At 36.0% G+C, this 27,014-nt stretch overlaps 5 protein-coding genes across 8 annotated transcripts; 1 reads left to right on the forward strand and 4 right to left on the reverse strand.

The window, feature by feature from the left end:
* Positions 1–246: 246 nt before the first annotated feature.
* On the reverse strand, positions 247–2,777 carry LOC142527754 (ras-related protein RABA5a-like). 3 transcript variants are annotated; one of them, XM_075632669.1, is made up of 4 exons: positions 2,630–2,777; positions 1,772–1,882; positions 1,078–1,465; positions 247–712 (listed from the first exon to the last, which is right to left on the reverse strand). In XM_075632669.1, exons 3-4 carry the CDS (start codon positions 1,415–1,417, stop codon positions 375–377), a joined length of 678 nt encoding a protein of 225 aa, XP_075488784.1. In that variant the 5' UTR covers positions 1,418–1,465; positions 1,772–1,882; positions 2,630–2,777; the 3' UTR covers positions 247–374. The 3 variants fall into 3 exon arrangements, with proteins under 3 accessions (XP_075488784.1, XP_075488785.1, XP_075488783.1); XM_075632670.1 differs by having other exon boundaries at positions 247–691; positions 1,078–1,882; XM_075632668.1 differs by having other exon boundaries at positions 1,078–1,882.
* Positions 2,778–5,365: 2,588 nt separating this feature from the next.
* LOC142527378 (cytochrome b561 and DOMON domain-containing protein At5g47530-like) lies at positions 5,366–7,610 on the forward strand. The gene is made up of 3 exons (XM_075632158.1): positions 5,366–6,298; positions 6,739–6,993; positions 7,084–7,610. The coding sequence occupies exons 1-3, from the start codon at positions 5,681–5,683 to the stop codon at positions 7,411–7,413; spliced, it is 1,203 nt and encodes a 400-aa protein (XP_075488273.1). The 5' UTR covers positions 5,366–5,680; the 3' UTR covers positions 7,414–7,610.
* Positions 7,611–7,717: 107 nt separating this feature from the next.
* On the reverse strand, positions 7,718–10,718 carry LOC142527380 (inositol-phosphate phosphatase-like). The gene is made up of 12 exons (XM_075632161.1): positions 10,203–10,718; positions 10,037–10,092; positions 9,846–9,896; positions 9,426–9,506; positions 9,185–9,288; positions 9,010–9,094; positions 8,715–8,769; positions 8,596–8,639; positions 8,383–8,451; positions 8,186–8,286; positions 8,063–8,119; positions 7,718–7,967 (listed from the first exon to the last, which is right to left on the reverse strand). The coding sequence occupies exons 1-12, from the start codon at positions 10,213–10,215 to the stop codon at positions 7,871–7,873; spliced, it is 813 nt and encodes a 270-aa protein (XP_075488276.1). The 5' UTR covers positions 10,216–10,718; the 3' UTR covers positions 7,718–7,870.
* A 149-nt stretch (positions 10,719–10,867) lies between these two features.
* LOC142527379 (putative MO25-like protein At5g47540) lies at positions 10,868–15,768 on the reverse strand. Of its 2 annotated transcripts, none has more exons than XM_075632159.1 (12): positions 15,615–15,768; positions 15,311–15,511; positions 14,995–15,156; positions 14,705–14,823; positions 14,051–14,125; positions 13,298–13,391; positions 12,709–12,768; positions 12,372–12,440; positions 12,094–12,192; positions 11,443–11,487; positions 11,257–11,359; positions 10,868–11,175 (listed from the first exon to the last, which is right to left on the reverse strand). In XM_075632159.1, the coding sequence occupies exons 2-12, from the start codon at positions 15,431–15,433 to the stop codon at positions 11,108–11,110; spliced, it is 1,017 nt and encodes a 338-aa protein (XP_075488274.1). In that variant the 5' UTR covers positions 15,434–15,511; positions 15,615–15,768; the 3' UTR covers positions 10,868–11,107. The 2 variants fall into 2 exon arrangements, with proteins under 2 accessions (XP_075488274.1, XP_075488275.1); XM_075632160.1 differs by having other exon boundaries at positions 15,311–15,516; positions 15,615–15,760.
* Positions 15,769–23,957: 8,189 nt separating this feature from the next.
* On the reverse strand, positions 23,958–26,473 carry LOC142526753 (tonoplast dicarboxylate transporter). The gene is made up of 6 exons (XM_075631325.1): positions 25,874–26,473; positions 25,286–25,775; positions 25,163–25,206; positions 24,976–25,071; positions 24,319–24,829; positions 23,958–24,222 (listed from the first exon to the last, which is right to left on the reverse strand). Exons 1-6 carry the CDS (start codon positions 26,312–26,314, stop codon positions 24,176–24,178), a joined length of 1,629 nt encoding a protein of 542 aa, XP_075487440.1. The 5' UTR covers positions 26,315–26,473; the 3' UTR covers positions 23,958–24,175.
* Positions 26,474–27,014: the final 541 nt, after the last annotated feature.

Here is a 27,014-nt window from a genome sequence, read left to right on the forward strand (position 1 = left end):
CCCGGTCCACTCAACTCTGAAGATCCGCCCTCAAGATCGAACCCAGGGTAAAATTTTAGTATCATCAATCTAACTGGTTTTAGAATTCGGAATTCTGAACAAAAAATTAAGTTAAATTGGTTACATTAATCAAAATTTTAAGCATATTCCAACAAGATTTTGTATTAAGCAAATTTAACTCGATTTCAATCTTTTTAGAAAAATTGGACATGTATTTATAAAGAAAAACTCTCGACACTAAAAAAAAAAAATTAAGCCACTTCAAATTCATTGATAATTTACAGCCAAGGTCACGTTCTGTGACAATAAACAGAATTAGATGTACAGATGTTTGTGTGAAGAAAATGGAATACATTACTCATGGAACAAATCATTCATGATGAACAGCACCAACGTTTCTCACTTTGTCCATCCACTTTATCACTATCATCGGCTTCTAGAACAACAGTTTGCCCATCTGGAATCCTCCCAGTTTCTTTATGTTTAAGTTCTTGAGATTGAATGGCTTTTCTACTTAAGATATCGTAAATCTCTTTCACAACTGTCTGAAAGGCAGCAACAACGTTGGAGGAATCCAGAGCAGAAGTTTCTATGAAGAACAGGCCCTGAGACTCGGCCAAGGATTTCCCTTCAGCCATCTTGACCTCGCGGCCTTCTTTAAGATCAGATTTGTTGCCCACCAATATTGTAACTACATTCATGTCCGAGTGGGCTGTTTAAGTAAACAAATCAAATACCTCAGGAAAATACAATGACTGTATATGAGAATACATTTTTGAGGACATTCTCATTAGAATTGATTCAATCCTGAAGAGTATAACATGATGGAATATTGACAAATTGGCTGTATATAGTCAATTCTTACAGCAACTATATGGCAGAGAGAAATAACACAGAAAACAGGCAAACAACATGATCTTATGTAGAATTCATAATTCATTTCAAGTAGACGTTCCTGGTCTGAAGCGGTGAGATGAGTTTCAATATCAGATGTGAATCATTTTCCCAAGTCTCTTTTACAAGACTATAAAAGGTGAACAAGAGAGAGAAGAAGCATCGATAAGAAACATCTCTTACTGTGAAGTTCATTAAGCCATCTTCCCACGCTTTCAAAAGTCTGGCGTCGGCTGATGTCATAGACAAGAAGTGCCCCAACTGCACCTCTATAATATGCAGAAGTAACAGCCCTAAACCGCTCCTGGCCTGCTGTGTCCCAAATCTGTGCTTTCACTTCCTTCCCATTGATTACCATCTTCTGAGTCTGAAATTCTACCCCTATGGTAGATTTTGAATTTGGGTAAAACTCATCTCTGGCAAATCTGGAAAGCAAATTTGATTTACCAACAGCTGAATCACCGAGCAAAACAATCTTGAAAAGGTAATCGTCCGTTCGTTCCTCCTCGGTATAAAAGGCCATCTTTCACCCTTTTAAATTTGTGGATACAAAACCATATTTTGCTGGTGTCTACAACATAGAAAACACAGGATTTTCGTAGATGATTTAAACCAAATAATATCAAACTATACTCAGCTCAAAATGACAAGTGACAAGGGAGAATAAGATGTGTAATGATAAAGACACTAATATCAAACTATACTCAGCTCAAAATGACAAGTGACAAGGGAGAATAAGATGTGTAATGATAAAGACACATGGAGGAAGCTTGTTAGGCAGTTAAGGCATAAGAAAAAAAGGAAGCACTCTGATTACACACAAACAAGAAGAAAAGAATCCAAGAAAACAATTCGCCAATAAAGACAAAGATGATACAGTTGCATGCCACCCCAAAATAGCATCTCTCCCGCCAGCAAAGTAGAAAATAAACTAGCTCTGCTTCAGATTCCAATCTGGCCCATCAGAAAAGCTGAAAGCTAAAGGCACCTGCAGTACCAAGCAAGCATCAGAAACCAATAATACCACAATAATCTAGTGAAAGCTTTTGTAGTAAATAAATCATGTCCATCTATGACAATCAATATCTCAGAGGAAAGTTTTGTAATTGTTCCAAGATGCTAAATCTTAAAAAGCGTAAATTAAAATTTTATCAAGTCTCTAACATATACTGGTAGAGAAGGACCTCAAGGGTCTCTTATCCTATGATTTTTCTCAATTTTCTAAATACCCATTATAATAATTATCATTCATGTTTTAGTTGCTTCATGCCGATTTCCTGTGATATTTCTTTCACTTAAATAATGCTATTATCTGAAATACCTGAAAACCAATATTTATCACAAAAAAGATGATAAGATAAATCACGAATGCGTGGGCACACTCCATATGTATGCTTTGATTGCTAGTAAATAATTATGTCTGCAACTGTTCCTCATACCAATGCTCTTCCCCACCTTGGCTACCATAGCCCACATTCAGCTTCAAACTCAAAACCTTTTATTTCATACGTCACAACAAAAATCACATGCATAATTATTCCAGACAAAAAAAAAATTCAGCCATCTGGGACTTTTGACGTAGAAGCCAAATTAAACATAAACATAAACAACATAATGAAATACCCGAGAAAACCGGATTTTAATGTTTTCCTAAATCAGGAGAGGTCATTTATATAACTGCAACAAAGGGTGACCCATTTGAAAATTAGAATAACGAGAAGAGGAAGAAACATACACACGTACTGAAACATGCACATGCGGAAACTTCGCCCGATCAAATATACATAATCACGATCAAATCAGAAGCGTCTCAGCAGCAGATCAAATAAAATTTCAACAGACTCTCTGCGAGAAACGAGGGATCAATTGAATTGTAAATGGCAAGAGGGGAGACACGAATGAAAGTGAAGACAATGGAATTAAATGCATGGGCCGATGAAACGGGCCTATATTTGTTTTAACCGGCCACACTTTCGACGATATTATGGCCCATTATATTATTTGTGGATCACTCAATTGGAGATTTCTGTTTTCTGACATTAATATCTCAAATTTAAGATGAAATTTTGGATTCATCTCTTCTATATCCATATTCTTTGTGTCTATTAAAAAATGCATGAACCCTTAGAAAAACCACTTTGATCATTTTAATGAGTGGACTCAAATATCCTCCATATTATTTATAAACAAAATTTAGAGAAGGATATTATTGTAATATTAGCAGCAAAAAAAATTAAATTTTAATTCCCCAACAATACCACTTTCCCTTCACGACTATCCTTGTATTTTTTCTCTTCCAACTATCCTCATTATCATTTTTTTTTAAATATCCTTTTGTTTTCAAAATTTCATGTAAATAAAAAATGAATTTGAATCTTACTTTAGCACATTGTTTTAGATTTTTCATTATATTTATGTATTATATTACGCATATACAACGTAATTTCAGGAATATAATTTGAATAAAAATGACAATGTTAGTATTGTGAGATGATCTCACAAATCTTTATCTGTGAGATGGGTCAACGGCCTACCCATATTCACAATAAAAAGTAATACTCTTAGCATAAAAAGTAATATTTTTTTGTTGATGATTCAAATAAGAAATCTGTCTCACAAAATACGACCCGTGAGACCGTCTCACACAAATTTTTGCCATATATATATATATATATATATGTATGTATACTTCTCCAACAATGTATATAATGATCTCAATAATTCACATTCATTCATGAGGAAAAATAAAGACCAGCGTCATCAAATACGAAATTGGGAAGAAAAAAACAAAAAAGAATTTTGGGTCAAAAGATTTCTCAACAAATTATTCAAGAAAGTGAGGTATGCATGAGTGTGTATCCAAGAAAGTTTATCCCCATCCTTGCAGTTTAGTTGGGCTTGTAATCAAGTAGTTTGCAAATTCAATTACTTGTTTAAAACTCAATCCTTAATTGTTTACCCAATGCATGTGTCTATCATGTCATCTCACGTGACTAAATTTATTACGAAACATGACCAAATTAGAAATTGTAAATGAAGAAAATGAAAGATTCGAGTAGTGTTACTCTTAGAAACATCTAAATGATGCATTAAAAACTAAATATAAATTTTGGAAAAAAGAAACAGAAATGTATTTTTAGAGTTGAGAAAAAACATTAGAAAGGTCTTCATCCTACCTAGAGCTTTGCATGGGTCGAAGTGCTTAGTTTTCTGGGGGGAAAAAAATGTCACGATCTTACCAACCTTGGCAAAGAAATTTTTGCGTAATGACGTCCTTTTAACCAAGATTTTGTTTTAAAAATTGTTTGTCTGGTAGCTGACGTCATCATCACGCTTCCTTCACGTCACAACATTTTTACCATTTCATTTTCTTTTAATTAAAAATAATAATTTTTTAATTCCCATATTAGGTAGCTCAGATTAACTTTCTTGACAAACGTGTGGAAAAACTAATCACAAGTCGGGACCTCAAATTACGTGTGAGTATACGAACAATTGCCATATAAAAATAAAGAATCATTAGAACTTGTTAAAGTGAGAAATTATCATGTCATATAAAAATTAAATTTAGCACAAAAATATCCTATAATTTTAAATAAAATGGGAGTTAATTCAGCACCGCAACAATAGACTAAATATTTTAATATCAGATTCATCATAGAGAAGCATTCACACGGCAATAATACAATGAAAAGTGGATCACCAGAAAGTCAAATGCATGTTAAAACAAAAGCAATTTACATCAGCCAGTGCTGAAATCCAGCTGAGTTGTTTGCTGATTTTAAACCACATAATAAGTCAATAGTATTATGCATCAACACGAGTCCAAAATTTTTTACAAGAAAGATAATTTAATTGAACTTTTTTTTAAAAAAAAAAGATATAATTTTTTATTCGCATCTGAAGCTGTGGTGTATGAAGGTGGCACCGGTTGAGGTTGGATTTGGTCTAACACATTATTAAATAATGGGTTCCACTTCCATCATCTTCTGTATTATGTACCTAATCCACCTTATCATCAAATCTTGATACTTGTCTTTATGCCCTTTGGAATCGGGATCAATAAGCATGAAGTGGTTATGCGTTCCCTGCTTTTAATGGAACATCTGTAAATTTAAAATGATTTTTAATAATACTAAAGATTCTGCGGCTCGACGACTAAATAACCATTTTGTTTCTCAATGGATAGTTCAGTTTTATGACATTAGGAAAAGGGTTAGGTGTTGTATTTTGAAACTGTTGCCACGAAATTATGTGCTTTAAGTTGCTGTATCTTGAAGTAAAATACCTTTTTCAGCAAAAGCTAGGGACGAGTGGGCATGTCTTTTATCATGTTCATACCATTCAAAGTCAGAAAATATGTTTCGACTTTCACATGATTGGATTATAATATATTACACACCAGAGGTCTAAAAGATGTTAAAAAGAGAATTGACAACTAATAATGATCATATGACTTGCATGCCAATCTCCAATGAAATTAGGAACTGAAATAGAATGCAATTGCAGTTGAAGTTGGGCATGCACTGGTATGAAAATAAAAGGTTGTTGAAACTAAAAGGAAAAGATATTCTGGATTAGTAATTTGCCAAGTGCCATATCTTTTTCAGAGAAAGTTGGAATTTTTTCCTTCCACACACAACCTTCGTTTACCAAACTGTAACTACTCATGCCCCACAATTTCAGCTTCCAGCATATAATAACACCCTTTCTGTCCCTTTTCTCATTCCCCTCATAGTTTTCATTTCATTTCCACCGTTGCCTCAGATTAAGGCTATCAGCTCAGATGGGCGAATTCTTGAACCCTGTTTTAATCGTTTGTGTACTGTTTTCCCTTTGTGTATCAACATCTTCTGCTCAGTCATGTGCAGAATATAGCTTTTCAAGTAACCAAATTTTCAGATCCTGCAATGATCTCCCATACTTGAACTCGTTTCTTCACTGGGACTTTGATCAATCTACTAAAACTGCTAAAATTGCATATCGGCATACTGGCGTCTCACCCTCAAGATGGGTGGCCTGGGCCATTAATCCAAGCGGTCAGGGCATGGTTGGCGCGCAGGCACTTGTGGCTTTCCAGAACTCTGATGGAACCATGAGGGCTTACACGGCACCTGTCACTAGTTACCAAACCGGGTTGCAGCCAGGGGATTTGAGTTTTCAAGTGTCTGACGTAACAGCAACTTATGCGAATAACGAAATCATCATTTTCGCAACAATGAATCTTGGTAATCTCAGCTCTACAGTGAATCAGGTGTGGCAGGAAGGCCCAGTTTCAGGAGCTTCTCCTTCTGTGCATAGTACTTCTGGTCCTAATCTTCAGTCCATGGGGACGCTGAACCTTCTTTCTGGGGAGTCGGGAACATCAGGAGGAGCCATGAACTCGAGAACAAAGAAAAGGAACGTAAGTTTGTTAGTCCTTACTCGAACTTACAGCGAAAATATCTTCATTGCCATTTATTTATGGCTTAATCTTCTTTTACCAATATCAATTGATATCCAGGTATCATTTTCTCCCCCTGTTCTTCGGACTCGGATCTCTGGATCATATGAATTTATACATGTTTGTTATCATGTATTTTTCTGTTTCTACATTTAAGAATCTGCGTATTCATCAACAACTACTAACATGTTTAAATATTACACTGCACAATACCCCGGGCCAAGATTGTCACAAAGCCTTTGGCCCAAAATTTACCTTGTCAACTTGTTTTATTGATATACTTAACTGCAAAATTTTGTAACTTTAAGTTTGAGTGAGATCTTTTCGTTCAGGAGTTTTTTCCTCAATTTATCTAAAAAACATATATACAGCTTCTTACCAAGTTTATGAAATACATTCAGATTCATGGAGTGCTGAATGCTGTAAGTTGGGGAATCATGCTACCCGTTGGTGCCGTATTCGCAAGGTACCTAAAAGTGTTTCCTACAGCCGATCCAGCATGGTTTTACCTTCACGCAACTTGCCAAACATCGGCCTACATCATTGGAGTTGCCGGCTGGGCAACTGGTCTTAGACTAGGAAGCCAGTCTCCTGGAGTCCAATATAGTTCCCATAGGATTATTGGCATTGTCCTCTTTTGTCTTGGAACGCTCCAGGTATGATCCATTTTTCTACATCCGGAGTTTCCAACTTTACTTCATAGTTTATATATGGCAATCATACTCTGAGGTATACATGTGCTACAGGTGTTCGCATTGCTTCTAAGGCCGAAAAAGGATCATAAATTCAGAGTTTTCTGGAACGTATACCACCACCTGATCGGATACTCTGTCATAGTTCTCAGCATTGTCAACATCTTCAAAGGTTTTGATATTTTAAATCCAGCTGAAAAATGGAAGAGGGGATACATTGGATTCCTTATAGGCCTGGCTTTCGTTGCTGCAATCTTGGAAGCTTACACATGGTATGTAGTTCTAAAAAGGAAGACGAGTAGCAGCTCGAAAAAGACGCCAAATGTGGTCAATGGAACAAATGGATACAATGGATATGGACCAAGGGAACATGATACAGTATAAAACCAGCTATAAACTTGATATGTAGATGTTTCGATTTTGCCACTAGTTTTGTCCCAGCACTTAATGTTTTTATGTTGCTGTGCCTATGTATTTTTCCAGTATTTATTTAAATTTTGGTAGGATTGTGCATATATCTCGTTCTTTCTCGTTACTTACGAATCATATCCGATTTTTCATAAATTTTTCCAGTTCCTTCTTGAACATTTAGCACAGGGCCAAAGGAGTTGAACTTCTCGATTTCCATAGACATCAAAATCAAATTCTGCTTATTTTCAGAAGTATGGCTACTGAAGCTAAGAAAATATTGAGTGACCAACATCAAAACGATATTATTGAGTTATTTTGAAGGCCACAGCCTCACACATGTAAAAATCCATTGACAGTAAGTTGTAGTTTACATCTGTCTATTACAATGATAACTGGTTAGAAGTTTCTCTATTTCTCGTCAGCAGTTCCCTCACTCCTTGTGTTGCAATGCCTCAATAAACGCATCCTTTAGCAGAGAATTTGAAGCTGCAACTCGCTGAGATGTGAGATCAAATTCCTTACCAGAGCTGTTGAATGAAATAAAAGAATTTATGATTCAAACAGTTGATGGGGGGAAAAGGAGGCATATTGTTCCAACAAGATTTAAGGAGATGTTAATTACGGATCAAATACAAGTCCTCCCGCTTCAGTTACAATAACAGCACCAGCAGCTACATCCCTGAACAGATGGCTCAAGATTCAGTAATTTACGACATCATAATCCTATAACATATTTGAAACTCACCAAGGTCCACCAAATCCAACTTCATAGAACATATCAAGCCTTCCACATGCTACTCCACAGAGATTTAATGCACAAGAACCACTCATCCGGAGGGATCTAACCTGATCAGGCGAGAACAAATACATGTTACCAACATTATTTAAAATAAAAGAAAATGCTGAAAATCAATATTTTGAGACCATCATTGATTTATCAACCTTGAAGAGTAAGCTATTGATCCTATTAGTAGAGGCATCGAGAGTAGACTTGTCACGCTTTGTACCCGCCTGTTCTTTCAGCAGAGTTCAAAAAAATTAACTCAGCGAGTAAAGGTAACTGGAGCTAGGTAGACTATCTTATCCAAATTTTGTCAGTAGAAGAAATATGCACTCGAAATGAACCCATTGTTCAGACTGAGTTTAGAAGTGTACCTCAGTGGCAAGAAGGGACTTTACAAGTTCGGTTTGAGAAGACGCTGAATATTACAAATTTGGTTACGGTGACCTCAATAAACCATTACCCAAATGTCGAGTTAAAAGAAGCAACTTACTAGTGATGGAATTTCCATTGAGAAATGCGCCTTTTCCGCGAATGGCAGTAAAAAGCTGCATTATGACATTCAATATGTATTAGCTACACAACTACAAAAGTAGACCGTGTCTAATCTAGAAAACTCTAATATCGAACAGAAGTATAATGTGCAGCAAGTGATCTTGATTGCTAATCACGCATTTGACAAACGATGGCAAGGTCGCAGAAACTATCGACTGCCATTGGTTGGAACAGTCCCCCGCGCAAGGGAAGTTAAACTCAAAAGCACATCATATTTAGAAGCTGAAATTTACCTCATCCATGATGGGATTGTATATCACACCGACGGTTGGAATACGCCCGATTGTGAATCCGATAGATACACAAACAAATGGAAACCTGCAATAAATCACATATTTCAACGTATAATCTCATTTTAGATACTGTGAAACTTAGTTCTTTTTGAACAAATGATTAATAGATTCTTGCCCATGCACAAAATTAGTAGTTCCATCCAGAGGATCAACAATCCAAGTTGGTTCATCAGTTAATTCTGTAACTCCACAAGCAGCAGTAGTTTCTTCTCCAATGAACTAAACAAAGAAATATTGGCATCAGACATGGGTCATGACTAAAGAAACATCAAACTCTAAAAATATTGTGGCACACTAGCACTGATAAAATATTAAAAATCTAATACACTAAACACTGCAGAAACTACCGCTCTGACCTTATGGTCAGGATATTTTGATCTCAGATAATCGAAAATGACTTCTTCACATTTCTTATCAGTCTCTGTTACCAAATCCACCTGTAAAGAGTCACATAGATAATCGAAACTAATTCAGAAAATTAATCATTATCACATGTCGAAATAGCATATCATGACAGAGGGTCGCCATATTTTAGTACAAAATCACTAACTTCATCATTCTTAAAGCATATTCAGATATATAAAATAACATCGTTCACATGGAAGATAACTTTCCTTAAGTTGTGTACTTTCTGAATCTATGTTCTAATTCTACGATTTTCATATCAAATAATGGAATCGGAGATTCCCACGTACTCATGAAGCAATACGAAGAAAAAGGAAAAGATTGCTTCCACTTTTCGAAATTGATAAATTCATAAAGAGCCATGACTTTACCACGCCTTTGTGCTCCACATGCTTTGTCTCATGAAATCCAAAGCGAATGATCTACAACCCAAAGAATTCACTGAATAAGATGAATAATAAATCCAAAACTGTGAAGAATGCTGCCAGAAACTTATCAAACAATGCAGCAAGAAATCACGAATACAAAATTATAGTAAAAAGGACTCCGTATAAACTGCAACCTCTCCAGCATTTTTAGCTGCATCCACTGCTGCAGACAATAATTCCTCCATTGAACCTGAAATGTCCAGGATTCCCATCAAGAAACGACTAAACTCCAATGAACCAACTCAAAGTATCGCGCAACTTGTGCAACAATTCAAAGAAGAAAGACTGATAAGAACCTACCTTTAGTAGCCATTAACGTGTTTCTTGAAAAAGGGGCGATGAGATTAGGAGAAAAGAACGATCTTGTTGCGCTTGTTTGACGGTTGAAGAATTTCCCTTCACGTAGAGCATGAACGAACAGAGAAACAAATAGATGCCAATTATTTATAGATATTGTTTCAACTTAAGGTCCCCTCGACAGAAAAAAAAAATCGTCGCTTTCAGAAACACCGTTGATTTACGGGATAAAATTATTCCCTTTTTCTTGGCTCAGCATGCAAATCAACGTAATCAAAAATCATTTTTTTAACAGAATCGGTCAATCAGTTGGAACGGTTATTGGGATCTGCAATTTTACCTTCCGGCCAGTTTACAGCTTATAGAATATTTTGTTTCTCGCACATTTGGGAAATAGCAGAATATGCTTCAAGATAAATGATCTTCAAATCACTTTGCGAGTACAAATAAAGGAATATGCTGATCCAGATTCTATTTAAGCTGGAAAATAGATGACCGACCTGTAACTATAACTCTTGCATGAAATAAAAATAATAAACAAAGACGGGCCAATATTTAGTTTAGAGTTTTAAAAAAATGTCATGTAAAGCTCGACGTTATGCTCTGAAGTAGCCGCGAGTACACCTAGGGTCAAATCATCCTCAAACGATATTATATACATAAGCTACAATGGCAACTACAAAATATTTCAGAAGCAAATAATGACAACTACAAAATATTCATAAGCTATTATCCAAATCTGAAGTACCACGGGGTTTTCACATGAATTTTCACAATACTAGGACGAAGAACTAATAACCAACAATTATACATAGAAGAGTATCAGAAACTTGGATTTACTCATACAACATATCAGTCTTCGAGAAATAAAAGATGATACAGGCCAGGTGGAGCCAAATTCATGGCCGTTATTTGGGATCGAGTGCAGCAATTTCTTTAACCACTTGTGCTTTATCACCCTCAAACTGTTCATCTTCTGCACCAAAAAGGAACCATTATTTAAGAACTGTTCGACCCAGATTAAAAGATTCGATATGTCTACATGATCTTTCCTCACCTTTCTCAGTCTTAAAATCAGCCAAGAGGCGTAGAAGCTTGCTTCTATTTGTCACAAGGATATTGACAATATCTGGGGGTTTGTTCTGATTTGCTACGAATAACTGCACATATATAAGCTCGGTAAAAAATTGAAGCATTTAAGTGGGCAAAGTTATTAACCTACTCGGCTCCAAGATTAGGATACCTTGAAAACGTGGAATGCTTCAATCTGAATGCTCTTGCTTGACTCCTGGCAGAAGGAAAGAAATCACCACTAATATCAGACATGACAACCATCAAGAAAGGAAATGTTCTCACTATCTGTTAACTAAATGATGATAAATACCAGATGCTTGCAGAGAATCCCTCTTCTTTTTTTAATGATTTTTTTAGGTACGAGCATAGGTTATTGTGCTGTGCACTTGCTTGAAGACATTATATATCGACTCATGAGTTGATTTTTATCTGGTGTAAGTTTGTATTTAAAAGAAAGGACGTGATTTTGGACAAAAACATTTGGTCTGGGAAATATTTTAAAATTGGATTTCAAAACCACAATTTTTGGGTGTGTTGGAAGGTATTTGAAAGCCATCATAGTTATTCATGCAAAAACCTAAATTAAGAAGGGGATAATTTGAAATGTTCCATTATCAAAAGTCTCCAAACAATTAAAATGGATTTAAAATTAAGTATTCCTTAATTTCAAATGACACAATTCAAACATAACCTTGATACGATTTATTGTTCATCTAACCATTTGTCTACCTATTTTAATGCCATTTGTTCCTCAATTCCACGAATAGTTTGACTCAATACATAAGGGCGTAAATATGTAGGGAAATAACAGAATTCATACTCTAAGAAGAATCATGAGGATCCTCAGGTTGTCTCGCGAACAAACATATTTAGTCATGACAGCAGAATTTGAACGATCCAGTAGGATATCTCCCAACAGCTGAAAGATGACATCACAAAGATCACAGTTCAACAGGATGCCACAGGCAAACTTGAGTACTTAATATTGACTATTGTTCCATTTTTGTCCCTTTTAAGGAAGGGGTGTTAGAAGGATGTGTGCATATCAGAGTGGTCCAACGATATGCAACATAAAATAGAGAATAAATTAGGCAATACCTTGATTGCTTGCCTTCTAGTGATATAGTTGGAAGATTCAAGCAGCTTTTTATTATACTCTGCAAAGAACTACTGACAGAAAAATCCAGCAGATTAAAAAGTGGAGCTCACAACGGAAACAAATTTGATTAATTTGCAGCGCCAAAATACAGTAACTTGATGATAACACATGCGAGTTACACATTTCTACCATCAGAAAAATTAAGAATTTTCTATGGCCATTTCAGAAAGAAGATGAGTTTTCTGTGAACATAGCCACAGATAGAATCAAACACGTAATGAAAACATTACTTTCTTCAATACGCACGATGGTCAGTTCACAGAGTACATCACTTACCCAGTCATAATTTTTAGCAAGAAATTCAGCAACTGTTAACTTGTGCCTAGTCAAGAGTTCCTGCAAAGGAAAGAGGATCAATATCCCGCCATGCACAGTGTACAATGATACACCGAAAGTTTCTACTTACAGTGGATTTCCATGGATCAAGCTAAAATACAATCGAGTTTCAGCAGACACAGAACCCAATTAAGCAGAAAGACCATGCAGAGATAAAATACTTGGAAATTAACAAATCAAAAACTTCATATGTACATGATAATTATTTAAACAAAGTTTCCTTAACTTTAGAACAAGAATTGAACAACAGCGATTTCACATTAAGATGTTTCACTAAGCAGAGATTAATAGTTATGAGTTAATAAGAAACTTAGAAACACAGCCTTATGACGTTGAACATGGATAAACACACAAGAGCCCATAAAGTAGGAGTCCTAGAAGAGAGGAAACTCAAACATGCACATCAGACCAAAATTTTGCAAACTCAACAAAATTAGAAGCCAATTTCAGGGCAGGGGATCACATAACTTAGTGATGAGAGACCAAAGAAAGGAAGTCAATGATTTAAAAATTCAATAAAAGCCTTAACCTTGAATGTGGCAGCGGCATCTGAAGCAATATCAAAATTTGGCAGTTGAATATAATCAAAAAATTTCTTCATGTGCTCAGATTCCAAAACATACCTGTAATGGTTCAGCGTATCAAACGACTTTTAATGTTTCAGCGTATCCTACAACTTGTAAATATAAATTTTAAAGCAGCAATGATTCAGATTCAAATTTTACCCACACGCCAATAAGAAACAAATGACTTCCATACCACACAGAAAAATCATTTATATGGCATACTCATGCTCATCTACCAACAAAAGCCAGGAAGTTTCTAAAAAATGAAGAGAACTGTAGCCATTTAGTTCCCCATTAATGGCAAGACCACATTGCCTCAATAAATAAACACAACTATAATACAAGGATATGGGACAAGGATTTGACACCGCATGCAGATAGGATGCAGCAATTTTCAAAAACTATGAGTTTATTATAGAAATCAATCCGAGAATAACAAATAATATTACATGACACGTTATAAAAAAGTGTGTTTTCATTTATGAATAAATCCAAACTATATTTTCTCATTTCTTTTAAATTTTGCAACAATTTTTTTTCAAAACTTGGAAAATGACCGGAACATATCCTTGGAAATTACAAAATAGCCCCTACTGTATCCTTGGAAAATTGCAAAACATTCCCCAACATGTAAGAATATTCCTTTGATCAATAGTTTAAAGTTCTGATTTCCACATATCTAACACGGAAGAAATATTGAAGACAGATCCACCCACCTTGCAACACTTTGGTGGCGTATGCATTCCCTCAACATTGCACCATAATGCAAAGCCAGATCAGAATTGTCATAACTGAGAAAATAACAGCAGATTAAAGTCAATCAATGGTGAAAAAGAATATCTTTAGTAAAAGTAGTAAGGCAAGACAAAATTTATAAAAATGAAAGAAGAAAAAAACTCCTCTTTTCTGTGCCCTCTCAACAAGGGATAAAAATAATAAAATATTGGAAAAGAGGCATCAACCATGTAAGATGAAAAAAAAAGGCAGTAAAAACACAACATCAATCATACAAAGACCCGATTATATTTTCACAATCAGCTGCAAAGTTTGTCAGAGATAAAAGAAGCTTTCAAATATAAACACCTGATAAACAACTATTCCATGCTCTAAATTTCACCAAAAAAATTTATTAGTGACAACTGAACATGGAGGACTTTACCAGATTAGAAGTCCTTGCTCTCATTGAAGTTTACGGAAAGATACTCAGCAATTAGTTAATAATTATCAACATTCAAATGTAACAAGTAACAAACATTAACATCTATACTGCCCTATAATACGCTTGTTCAATTCATCATATTTCATTACTTTCCAATTGAAGTTTGAAGGATACTGCTTCACACCGAGACCTAAAAAAAAATCCGCCTCACCCTTTTATCAATATATCCAAGAGATCTAAATTCTTTTCCAGATAATCACACGCAATCAACCTTGACTGAACTTGTTGTCTCTGTAAGTTAGCAACAACCTGAGTAGCATCTTTGCGCGCCTACAAAAAATAATCTGATTAATCAACACAATTACCATGAGAATCGTCATACCAGATAATCATCTGAGGTTCAGCACAATCAGAACACCAGTCATTTTCAACAATAAATCTAACACACAGGAGATATGTCGATAATTCATTGCATTTAAATAAAAAAAAGTTCAAAATTACCTCTAAGTTCAGCTTGGGAAGACAAATGATTAGCAGGCGCAAAGTGTTTTCCCTAAAAAACTCACTGGTCAATTGTGCACAAGCTTCAGTCACTGGCTCAGATTCACTGTTTCCATATAGAACTTGCTTCAAATCCCGGAGAAGTTTGCTCAATTCCATCATCTGCAGAGACAAAAAAATTAATTATGAGCCAGGAATCCGAAGAGAAAATGCGAGCTATTTCACAAATGTGATTAAACTAATAACAGATGATAGATGAAGCGGACAGATGATGAATCCAAAAACCACATAAATAGAAATGAAAGAGAAAGACAACCTTCTCGTCGCGCTTGCTCTCCTTACCATCGGCGGTACCGACGTCGACGGAGATGAGCAAATCTCGCGCTTGCCGCACCAAATCGGCGGGAGTCTTTGGCTTCGACTTAAATAAACTCTTCATCTTACCGTTACCTCTGCCAATGGGAGCCTCCGGACCTCGACACCCGGTGCTGAGGTCCCCGCCGCACCCCCGGTTTTCCTGCGCTGCACAAACACGTCCAAATTACGCTTTTGCCAGCACCCGCTTCTCCTTCAATGATTGAGAGCCACTCAGTACGATACTTTCCATGAAATTCGCTAACCTCGAAGTTCGGATTCTAGATTCAGTGATTTTTGCTGGGATATTTCGCCGCGATTCAAGGGATGCACCAGGAAAGATCTAGTACATTAGAATCGGATGGACGGAGGATTAACTTGTCAGTAAAGACTCTATTCAGTGTAGCTCTGATCATTTTTCTCTTATTTTTTAATTAATAAACTTATTAATGGCACCTTAGTCCCTACTTTTTTTTTTTGAAGCTTTAGTCCCTACTTTAACAAACAATAATCTAATCTAATATTTATAAAATAAAAATCTTAGTTTTTATTTTGGATAATAAATTACATTGAAATTCTAAGAGATTATTAAAGAAATTCTAAATGTCGTTGTGGTCTTTATCCAATGGATAAAATTGAGATTTTAAGACTTATTGATCTTAGATTCGACTCCCTTGATTGTGACTAGTTTTTCTAATTTATTTAGATAGATTTAGTTATTTTTTTGTATTCTGATTGTGTGAGATAAGTAAGTCTCGGGTTCACACTCAAATCTTGTCAGTAACGTGGATAATTATATTATATATTTGTAGTTTGGAACAATATTATATTTTTTAAAAAAAAAAATTTAATGAAATTATAATGTGAATTTGTCTCTTGGAGCATGGATGAGGCCATGAGACTTTAACTGAATTTCTACATTTCACATGCATTGTTTTGTTTGTTGCCACTCATTGCTTTCCCTTTCCTCTCTTAAATTTTAGGGCAAAGACAAAGAAAAATCTATTGGCTAAAGCATCCAATACACAAGCCGTGCTCGGTCTTCATCCCCAAAACAATAATACAAAGAACATCAATCAAATATGATAAAAATTTGTGTGATGGTCTCACGGATCGTATTTTATGAGACATATCTCTTATTTGGGTCATCCATGAAAAAATATTATTTATTATGCTAAAAATATTACTTTTTATTATGAATATCGGTAGGGTTGACCCGTCTCACAGATAAAGATTTGTGATAGCGTATCACAATAGACCTACTAATCACTAATTACTAATAGAGTAGGTCTCTTGTAAGATAGTCTCACGAATCTTTATTCGTGAGACGGGTCAACCCTACCGATATTCACAATAAAAAGTAATATTTTTAGCATAAAAAGTAATAATTTTTCATGGATGACTCAAATAAGAGATCCGTCTCACAAAATATAACTCGTGAGACCGTCTCACACAAGTTTTTTCCTTAGTATAATTTATACAAATATTGTGTATTTGTATAAACTAACTTAAAAAACTTACAAATACGCAATATTATATATATATATATATGAATAATTTGTATTGAAAATATCTGTAATTATTTTGTTATAATATACAAATTATAACAAACAAAATACTTGATTTCAACAGTTTTGTAAGTAGACGTTAAGTCACACCATATTACACATATAATTATTGGAACAAACGAGGGTAACAACACATTGCATATTTTTATATATATAAAATTTCAAAAGTATATTATTGTCTCAAAAGATTTTCAATAATATAATTTTTCATATTTATATCCAACATATGTGCATGAACATTCATGTCATAAACATAGCCAGCACTTTGTATTCGCAACCATTGATTTAATATTCACATCAAGCGAGACTAAAATTTTGAACCACGATGCATGCATGCATGGCTCATCATTCTTCGATTAACACCAAATATTAATCAAAATCTATGCAACGATACCAATTAATCTCAACAATTGTCCACAAATACTTTATTCTATGTACAGACCAAAATCACTGTCTTCTTGATGTATATATGGCTCCGATGGCTGATAATTTATACTGGCAAAGAATGTATGTTTGCAAGTGTGTTAACATGACGCGTGTAGGAAACAGTGCATGGGGAGACTGATTTTGTTCTACGGAAAATTGGATTTGAATTTGTTAGAGAAACTGATTCTCGTTAGAAAAATCCGATTAATATTGGAAAATTCAACTTACACAAGATTGATACTGAGTAAAATTTTCGATATAGTGTTAACAAATCTGTTGACAATTACCAAAAATAAAGAAAAATTTAATTTTTTTAAGCCTCGCCCAAAATCAATTAAAATATTAAAGGACTTAAATTTTTAAATTTATCAGACATACAAATTATTTTGAAACATTTGGTTATTTCTTTATCTAAAAGTAAATACATTATTATAAATTTTTTATTATTATTATCATCATCATGAAAGAGAAAAATACTATCATATGATATTGTAATAATTAACAAATTTAATTAATAATTAAATAGATAAGTAACAAATCTCACCGTCCCTAATAAGCGGTAACAGTTGCATCTACGTATTTTGAAACCAATTTTTTGAGTAGGTCTCACGAATCTTTATATGTGAGAGGAGTCAACTCTATTGATATTCACAATAAAAGAAATACTTTTAGCATAAAAATTAATATTTTTCATGGATGAACCAAATAAGAGATATATTTACTCACAAAATACGATCCGTGAGACCTGTCTCACATAAATTTTTGCTCAATTTTTTAGCGTAAGTCTAAAAAAATTCAGCAGATGTTAAATGATAGATTTTCAAAATCCCTTTATTTATTTATTTAATAACAATTTATATTAATAGCACATATATCATACATGTTTTATTCCTTAATTCCACAATAACTTTTATGAGATACTACACACGAACTTCACAGTTATTAAGTTGACTGAGGTCACGTACACACACATTAAATCTCTGTCATCACTAAACCAAGCATCGTTCGTCACTTCTTAAGTTTTTCGAAGTGCTTCAACTTCATGTGCTTCGCAGCAGGCCAACCATCCAACCACACCAGCGCGACGTACTTGCACGGTTCATGTCCATGATCTTTAGCTTCGATGACAAGAACCAATTCCGCGGAATGAGTTTTATGAGCAACAGTACTGGTACCGTATATGAGATGTGCATCCACCACCTTCTCCAATTTCAAGTGTGCCTTCTTTTTCTTGTTATGCTCTTCCACTGCAAACTCTGCGTCTTTCTTCACCGTGTGGAGGTCTACGCTCACCGGATTGCCCTCCACTGGAGTTGCTTTGGAGGGTTCGAAGTAAATCGAAGCCATCAAGCATGCAACGAAGGCTGCGAGAAGGAGAAGATTATATTTTCTAGCCATATTCATGACCAATTATATTAATCAATACAAGATATTGGATTGAAGTGTGGTTTTTGGAAGGGGGCTAAGTTGTGTTTATATAGTAGAAGACCAGTGCCTATTGTTAAATGCTATGTTGTTTTTTAAGACATTTTGCGGGACAACACCTACGGCTAATTGCAACTCTGAGATAAGCTTTATGGAAGTGTGGATTGAAATTGGGGTGGGGGCCGGGGGTCATAAATTACATAGCCTAGGGTTTTGTTATTGGCTTTATTACACTTGATTTGATTGATGAACTTCTCCATTAATATATACAAAGTAAATACAACGTTAGAGTGGATAACTTTTATTCAATATTTTTAATGTTACTTTAACTTTCTCATTTCACAATAAATAATATATCTCATCTAACACACACACATATAAACTCATCATATATAGCCTACATATGGCACCTAACACTAAAAGAAAATTGATTTTTCACGGTGTAACATCAACGACGCGCGTTAAAATAATGCCCCAGTACTATTTTCTACGACGTGTGCTGTTAATATTATAGAAATAACGGTGTACTTTTAAAAGCACACTGCATATATTATTATTTACCACATGAGCCTATGTGTGCTTTGTTAATGACCTTGTATGAACAATGACATATACAGTTGATGAACGCCGTGAATTTGATTTTATGGTGTACATAATACACACGGGAAAAACTCGATATATACCTTTTTTCACTTTTTGATGACGTTAGATTAATGCAGCATTCAAAGCTTCAAACTTTATGCTAATTCGGTTCAAATTTGAAAAAACATCTAATTTAAATATGAATTATAAATGAAGTCTTCTTGAAGTTAGGAATTTAACAAATCCTCCATTTTGATTGGCTTTTGATTTAATTTTGAGGTGATTTTTCCACGATGAATTTCCTTCAAAATTTTATATTTATATCGAACAATTTTATTTTTTTTGGAATATATGAAACAATTTGGTGATACTGTTTTATCTATAAAAAGCAGTTATCATAAGCGGACTTTTATGTGTTCACAAAAACATTCAAATCATTTTCGCCTGATTAATTTTTTTTTTCTCTTTTTTCCTTTTTCATTTGTTTCCTGGAATTTTGATTCATTGTAGATTCCATACATATAATATGTCATCGTGCTTATTTATTCGCGATATTTTTTAATTAAGGAGCACTCATATTTGTGAAAAATATTAATAAGAAAAATGAATTCTCCCAATATTAAAGACAAACAAAAAATAATTTGAAAAGAATATGTAACGACTAATCCCAAAATATATATGAGTGATAATACATGTACATCAATTTTGTCCATCCAAATCATATATCACAAAAAAAATCAATGCAAAAATTTAATTTATCAAAATTTCATGATATATAAAATACAAAATCTCACGATATAATTAAAAAAATCTCGCAATATAATCGATAATAACATTAATAATAATAATAATAATAATACTGGTTATTACTGTCATTGATTCATTGCCTTCAAATTAATTATTTATTGCTCATAAACGAACTATAACTATGCTATATATTATCTAATTACGATTGCTGATTTTAACACTTTCTTTAAATGGGTTTGCCCTTGATCATTTCGAAGTGTTTCATCTTCATATGGTTTGCAATGGGCCAAGAATCCGGTAACACCACGGTCCAGTACTGGTGCGATGCATCGCCATCTTTAGCAGAGATAAAAAGAAGCAATTGCGTCTGAGGGTTTTTCCCGTTAAAATTCATCAAGCGTTGCCCCTTTATCACCTTTTGAAATTTTAAGCGGGTCTTCTTCGATTTATTGTGCTCCTTCACTGCAAATTTCGAAATAGATCGAAGCGGCCACCAGATATGAAAGGACTCCGAGGGGGAGATTGAATCTTTGGGCCATTATCTTGTTTTAGGCACTATTATGATGTTGGGACTTGTGGTTTTTGAAGGCTGCGGGGCCGAGACATGTTTATATGGTGAAAGCTTTAGTGCATGTGAAGTTGAGGGGATTGACGTGCTTGTGCTTTTAAGACACTTGGAATGAGCATTCTTCGGGCTTGTGCTTTTAAGACACTTGGAATGAGCATTCTTCGGGCTTGGGATTTTGAGATTATCAAATATACCAGTTAGCAGTAAGTAAGTTAATAAGCAATTAGCAATTAGTTGGAAAGCGGTTATTAGTATTAGAGCTATTAATATACAAGACAAATAGCTTTTGTATTCATTCGTTTATTTCCAGATTACATTCAATATATCAAAGAACTCTCGGTTCGAGAGATTCAATAGCTTCACGTAATATGATATCAGAGCCAGATTGTCTCAAAGTTTTGCATTATGGTTGAAACTCAATTTCTCAAGAAAATTAAAGCATTTCGCACTGATAATGCAAAAGAGCTTGAGTTTACCGAATTATTCTTGAAAGAGGCATCATACATCAGTTTTCGTGTGTGCAAACACCTCAACAAAATTCCGTAGTCGAAAGGAAGCATCAACATCTATTAAATGTTGCTCGAGCTCTATTATTTCAGTCCCATGTGGGGGTTAATCTATGGGGCGAATGTATCATGATAGCAACTTACTTAATCAATCGGGTACCATCTCCCACAAATCAAAACAAGTCTCCCTATGAACTACTATATCAGAAGTCGTTTGACTACTCATCTTTAAGAAATTTTGGTTGTTTAGCTTTTGCTTCTACTCTAGCTGCTCATCGGGACAAGCTATCACCTCGTGCTCGGGCTTGTGTTTTCTTAGGTTATCCTGCTGGTATTAAAGGGTACAAGTTACTTGATATCAAAAATCATGAAATTTTTATTTCCCGGGATGTTATATTTCATGAAACCGCATTCCCTTTTCTGTCCACTAACACAAATATCAACATTGATCCATTTGATGATGTGGTTCTGCCATTGTCTCATGATACATCAAATCTCGACACATTGGTTCCTTCCATGGTCGAGGATCCACACTTACTTGAGTCCATCAATCATTCTTCGCCCATGGATCAAGCTACTACTCAACCAGTGTCAGTTCCTCTTCGAACTTCATCCAGAAACACACAGCCTCCATCATATCTTCGTGATTATCATTGCAATCTGATGCAGTCCAGCAACCTAATGCAGTCCAGCAGTTCTCTCACCTCTGAAGCTGTATATCTCTTGAGCTCTTGCCTTTCTTATGAATCTTTGTCTCATTCTTATCGCAATCTTGTCCTCAATGTGTCTTCACAATTTGAGCCACAATTCTTTCATCAAGCTGTCGGTTTTCCTCAGTGGCGAGCAGCCATGCGTGATGAACTAGAAGCTATGGAGTCTAATCACACATGGTCAGTTGTCCCATTACCACATGGCAAACATTCCATCGGTTGTCGATGGGTTTTTAAGATTAAATACGCATCTAACGGGTTGATTGACAGACACAAGGCTCGCCTTGTAGCCAAAGGATATACACAATAGGAAGGTATTGACTTCTTTGAAACTTTTTCCCCTGTGGCAAAGCTAGCAACCGTCAAAGTGTTGTTAGCACTAGCTGCAAGTCAGAGTCGGAAACTTGCCCAATTGGATGTGAACAACGCATTTCTCAATGGTGATATGTTGGAAGAAGTCTACATGGATTTGCCACTTGGCTACAATACACAAGTTTCACACACCGATTCATCCCAAAAACTTGTATGTAAGCTTCACAAATCAATTTACGGTCTTCGTCAAGCTTCTAGGACAGTGGTACTCTAAGTTTTCTACGGCGCTGCTTCAATCTGGATTCACACAATCTCAATCTGATCACACTCTGTTCACCAAAGGCACATGCCACTCTTTTGTGGCACTTCTTGTATACGTAGATGACATCATAATTACAGGTCCATCCTCAAGTATCATTCACTCATTAAAGGTGCTTCTCCAAGAACATTTTAAACTCAAGGATTTGGGTTCGTTAAAGTACTTTCTTGGTCTTGAAATCGCTCGGTCACAGCACGGCATTTGTCTATCACAACGACATTTTGCCTTAAAGCTATTATAGAGGACACAGGATTTTTGGCCAGTAAGCCAGTTTCCACACCAATGGAACCACGACTTCGGCTAAACAATACTGATGGTGAGCTACTAGAGGATATTTCACAATACCGTAGGCTCATTGGACGGCTTCTCTATCTCACATTATCACGGCCAGACATTACATTTGCGGTTCACAAGCTTAGTCAATATGTTGCTAAGCCTCGCACGACTCATTTACATGTTGTGCATCACATTTTGCGCTACCTAAAATCAGCCCCTGGTCAAGGCATTTTCTTCCCAACTTCATCTTCCACTCAGCTGAGAGCCTTCTCTGACGCTGATTGGACCGCCTGTCCTGACACGAGGAAGTCAGTCACAGGATTTTGTATCTTTCTTGGTGATGCTTTAATCTCCTGGAAGGCAAAGAAGCAAGCCACCGTTTCCAGGTCTTCTACCGAAGCTGAATACAGAGCATTGGCTAGCACCACCAGTGAAATCTCGTGGCTTATTCAATTGCTTCGTGATTTCCACATTTCGCCACCGTCACCAGCAACCTTGTTCTGTGACAGTCAATCGGCAATACACATTGCCACTAATCCAGTGTTTCACAAACGATATAGAAATCGATTGTCATTTTATTCGAGGACGAATCCTATATGGATCTATCAAGTTACTGCCAGTTAGATCGAATTCTCAACTCGCAGACATGTTCACAAAGCCATTGTCGTCTCCCACATTATCCACTTTACTCTCCAAGATGTCCATCACTAACATTTATGGCACATCTTGAGGGGGTGTATCAAATATACCAGTTAGCAGTAAGTAAGTTAGTAAGCAATTAGCAATTAGTTAGAAAGCGGTTATTAGTATTAGAGCTATTAATATACAAGACAAATAGCTTTTGTATTCATTCGTTTATTTCCAGATTACATTCAATGTATCAAAGAACTCTCGGTTCGAGAGATTCAATAGCTTCACTTAATTGAGATAAACTTAGTTTGATTCGTTGAGATTAAACTGCAATAGATCGACACAGATTTTATGGCGGTTTTCATCGCTTGATAAAAAGTGATGGGCTTTATTTTTATAATGGTGAGCAGCATTAGATTCATAAAAAAGGCATTTTTTACCTGCAAAATCCAGCTGTAATCTTCTGCCTACTGCCTACATAAATGGTACAGCAAACATTTTTGAATCCACTACTACTTTTTTTCCTCGGGACACATTATATTATCAGCTATTATATTATATAAACATTCAATACATTAAAAAAAATATACAACAGGGAGTGCTTTAAACATTAGAGGCCATAGTCTGGATTTGAGTTTCTAATGACCCAGTGAATCCTGATATAAAGTTTCCTGTTGTGAAGTCCAGGTTCAATTCAAAAAGAACCGAAAGCAGCCTAAATCCATACATGTATTTGAGGAAGAGGGTCATCATTTAGCTTATTGAAAATTCGGTACAAGTTGATCTGTTCCAAAAACATGAGCACCTGCAAGAAGAAAAAACTTGGATTTAAATTGACCCAATTCAAAGTCCAAGAGGAAATCATTCAACAATACCCGAAAGTAGAAGATAAACAGAGTACCAAGTGTAGGCATCAAAACAGTTAACGCAAGAACTCCGGCAACTTTCAGCGGAATTCCAGTGGTTAACATGTCCTTGATTTCGATATGTCCAGTCGTGAACCCCACAATATTGGAAGGTGTTCCTGTGGGAAGCAAGAAAGCAAATTGCGCACCAATAGCACCAGGAACCATAAGTAGCAACGGATGCGCATGCATCGTTTTGGCTATTTGAATCAGAAGTGGGATAACAAGAGTTGTGGCGGCATTGTTCGACGTAAATTCAGTGATGGTGCCGCTGACCAGTGACACAGCAGGGGCAATTGCCCAGTATGGCGCCGCCTCCAAGAATTCCAACATGCCTGATAAAACATCCGTCAGACCGCTGGAACGCACCCCCTCAGCAATGGCAAAGCCGGCTCCTAGTAGTAATATGATGTTCCAGGGGATTTCCTTGCATTTTTTCCAGTCCATTAACTTCTCCCCTTGTTGCTTCTTGTTTGGGATTATGAATAATAAGGTTGCCATCAAGACCTAATGATTGAAACACATTGTTTTCTTGAATCATTTTCATAGTTTCTAGCCATTATACAGGACCGGCGAGTTGGTAGAGCAGAGCAGTTGATGAAATACTTTTTCACATAACAAAATTTAGTAATTGCTGAATATTCAATACTCACACTAGCAGTTCCATCACCAACACGGCCATCGAAAAGAGACCCCCAGCCAGGGGTATCATCGGTTATGTTCCGTGTCATCCACAATATTATTAACATCTGCAAATAGCAAGAATTCTTCAAAATAATCGACATAAGTTGGTTCGCCGCGACTCTTGAATTAATAAACATGATTTAATATGTTACACACCGAAAAAACAGCTAGAATCATCTTTTCAGCAAAAGCCATTGGACCTGGAAACAGAGCATGTTGAGAAATTGTCCGTGCGAGCTAAACAGAGGAAATAATTGGACTATCATACAATATAATTACCTAGCAAATCAAGCTCTCTCTTCAAATGGGCTCTGTCCAAATAAGCAGACAGAGCTTGACCCGACCCTCTTTTGCAGTACAACAAGCAGAGTATGGTCCACAATGCCATAAAAATAACTAAAGCCAGGGGGAAACCAAAGAAAAACCAGGTGCTGAAGCTGATAGGCTTGGCTTCAGGGAAATAACTTTTCCACATTCCGACCAATATCAGGTTCACGCCAGTTCCAGTGAGGGTGCTCATCCCACCAACAGCAGCTGAGTATATCACTCCCAAAACCACCGCCTTGCAGAATTTGGTTACGTGAATTTTTTCATTGGTTGACCTGGAATCAGGTGGTGGCAACCTTTGTAAAATTCCGGTTGCCACAGGCATCATCATGACTGCGGCTGCCACGTTGTGCATCCACATGCTGACGAATGCCGTTGTCGCGCATATTCCGAGGAGGAGGAGAGATGGGTTCAATGGATCACGGCAAAATATCAGCGTTACCTGCATCATATAAAAAGTGATTAAAACTGATTCCAGAGAAAGGTTTACAAAATGGAATTCGAGAGACACCAATACAAATCCTAAAACCAAGCTCTCACATTGAGAGCTAATCTTCGGTGAATGTTATAATGCTCAACAGCCAGAGCAAGTATGAAGCTCCCAAGAACAAGAGAGATAACATCGTCCATGTAAGAGCGCGCCACATCGTCCGCGGAGGAGATTCCGAACAGGGGGAAGAGGAAGAGCGGTGACATGGAGGTTATCGGCATTGGCACCGCCTCAGTCAGCCACCACGTGAAAATCCAAACAAGCACGGCCAGCATATTCCAGCTGCTGTTCCCGCCTCCGCCGCCGCCATTTAACTTGGCGCAGAGGCAAACGATGCCGCAGAGCAGAGGTCCTAGTAGAATGAAGAAATTGTTGAGCGTGAGGATGGATTTGACTGAGTTGAAACTCCATTTGCCGCGAATCGGATCCTGAAGTGGAAGAAGAGGAGTTCTTGGATCATCTGAATACACGGTGCCGCTGCCCTCATTCATTATGGAGCAAAGAATACTTTGCAACTATTATTTTTACGAAACCAAGAGATTATAAGTTTCTTACCAAGAAAAGGTCGTATAATAAGCATAATCAGTTTGTATTGCTGATGCGTACGACGAAACAATGTTTTATATATCTTTCAGAGAGAACAAGAGGATCTTGGAAACTGAAAATCTAAGCTGGACACTTATCTTGTTATTATATTATATTATATTAAGAAAAATTTAGAGTGTTTTATTAAAAATGAATTCATTAAAAGTTATAGAATTTTAGTTTTTTGGGCAATTACTGGATGATTGCAACACCTTTTCATTATATGGTTAAAAATAAAATTAACATAAACGCAGAAGTTCAACGATGGGCGACGTGGCCCAAAGAAACACAGCAAAACAGAGCAGAAATGTGATGGCGGATAGTGAATGTGGGACACGAGTGATTAATAATTCATTTCATTAATACTCGAGAATAGTCAGTATGAAAACTATTGGTGATTGGATAAGTGAGTCGTACGTGGAATGCCCACCCCCCTCCATTAATTTTGTTGATGGAAAAACATGAATTTCACGATCACGCAACAAATCACGCCAATTTTGAAAGTTACGACAGAGTACTGAACTTCCATTACAAATATCAATTAACTGATTTCATTTTGAAAGTCTAATTATAACAAATCCTTCTCTCGAACTCAAAATAAATAAA

This window comes from Primulina tabacum, chromosome 15, assembly GCF_025594145.1.
Source record: "Primulina tabacum isolate GXHZ01 chromosome 15, ASM2559414v2, whole genome shotgun sequence".
Classification (NCBI taxonomy): domain Eukaryota; kingdom Viridiplantae; phylum Streptophyta; class Magnoliopsida; order Lamiales; family Gesneriaceae; genus Primulina; species Primulina tabacum.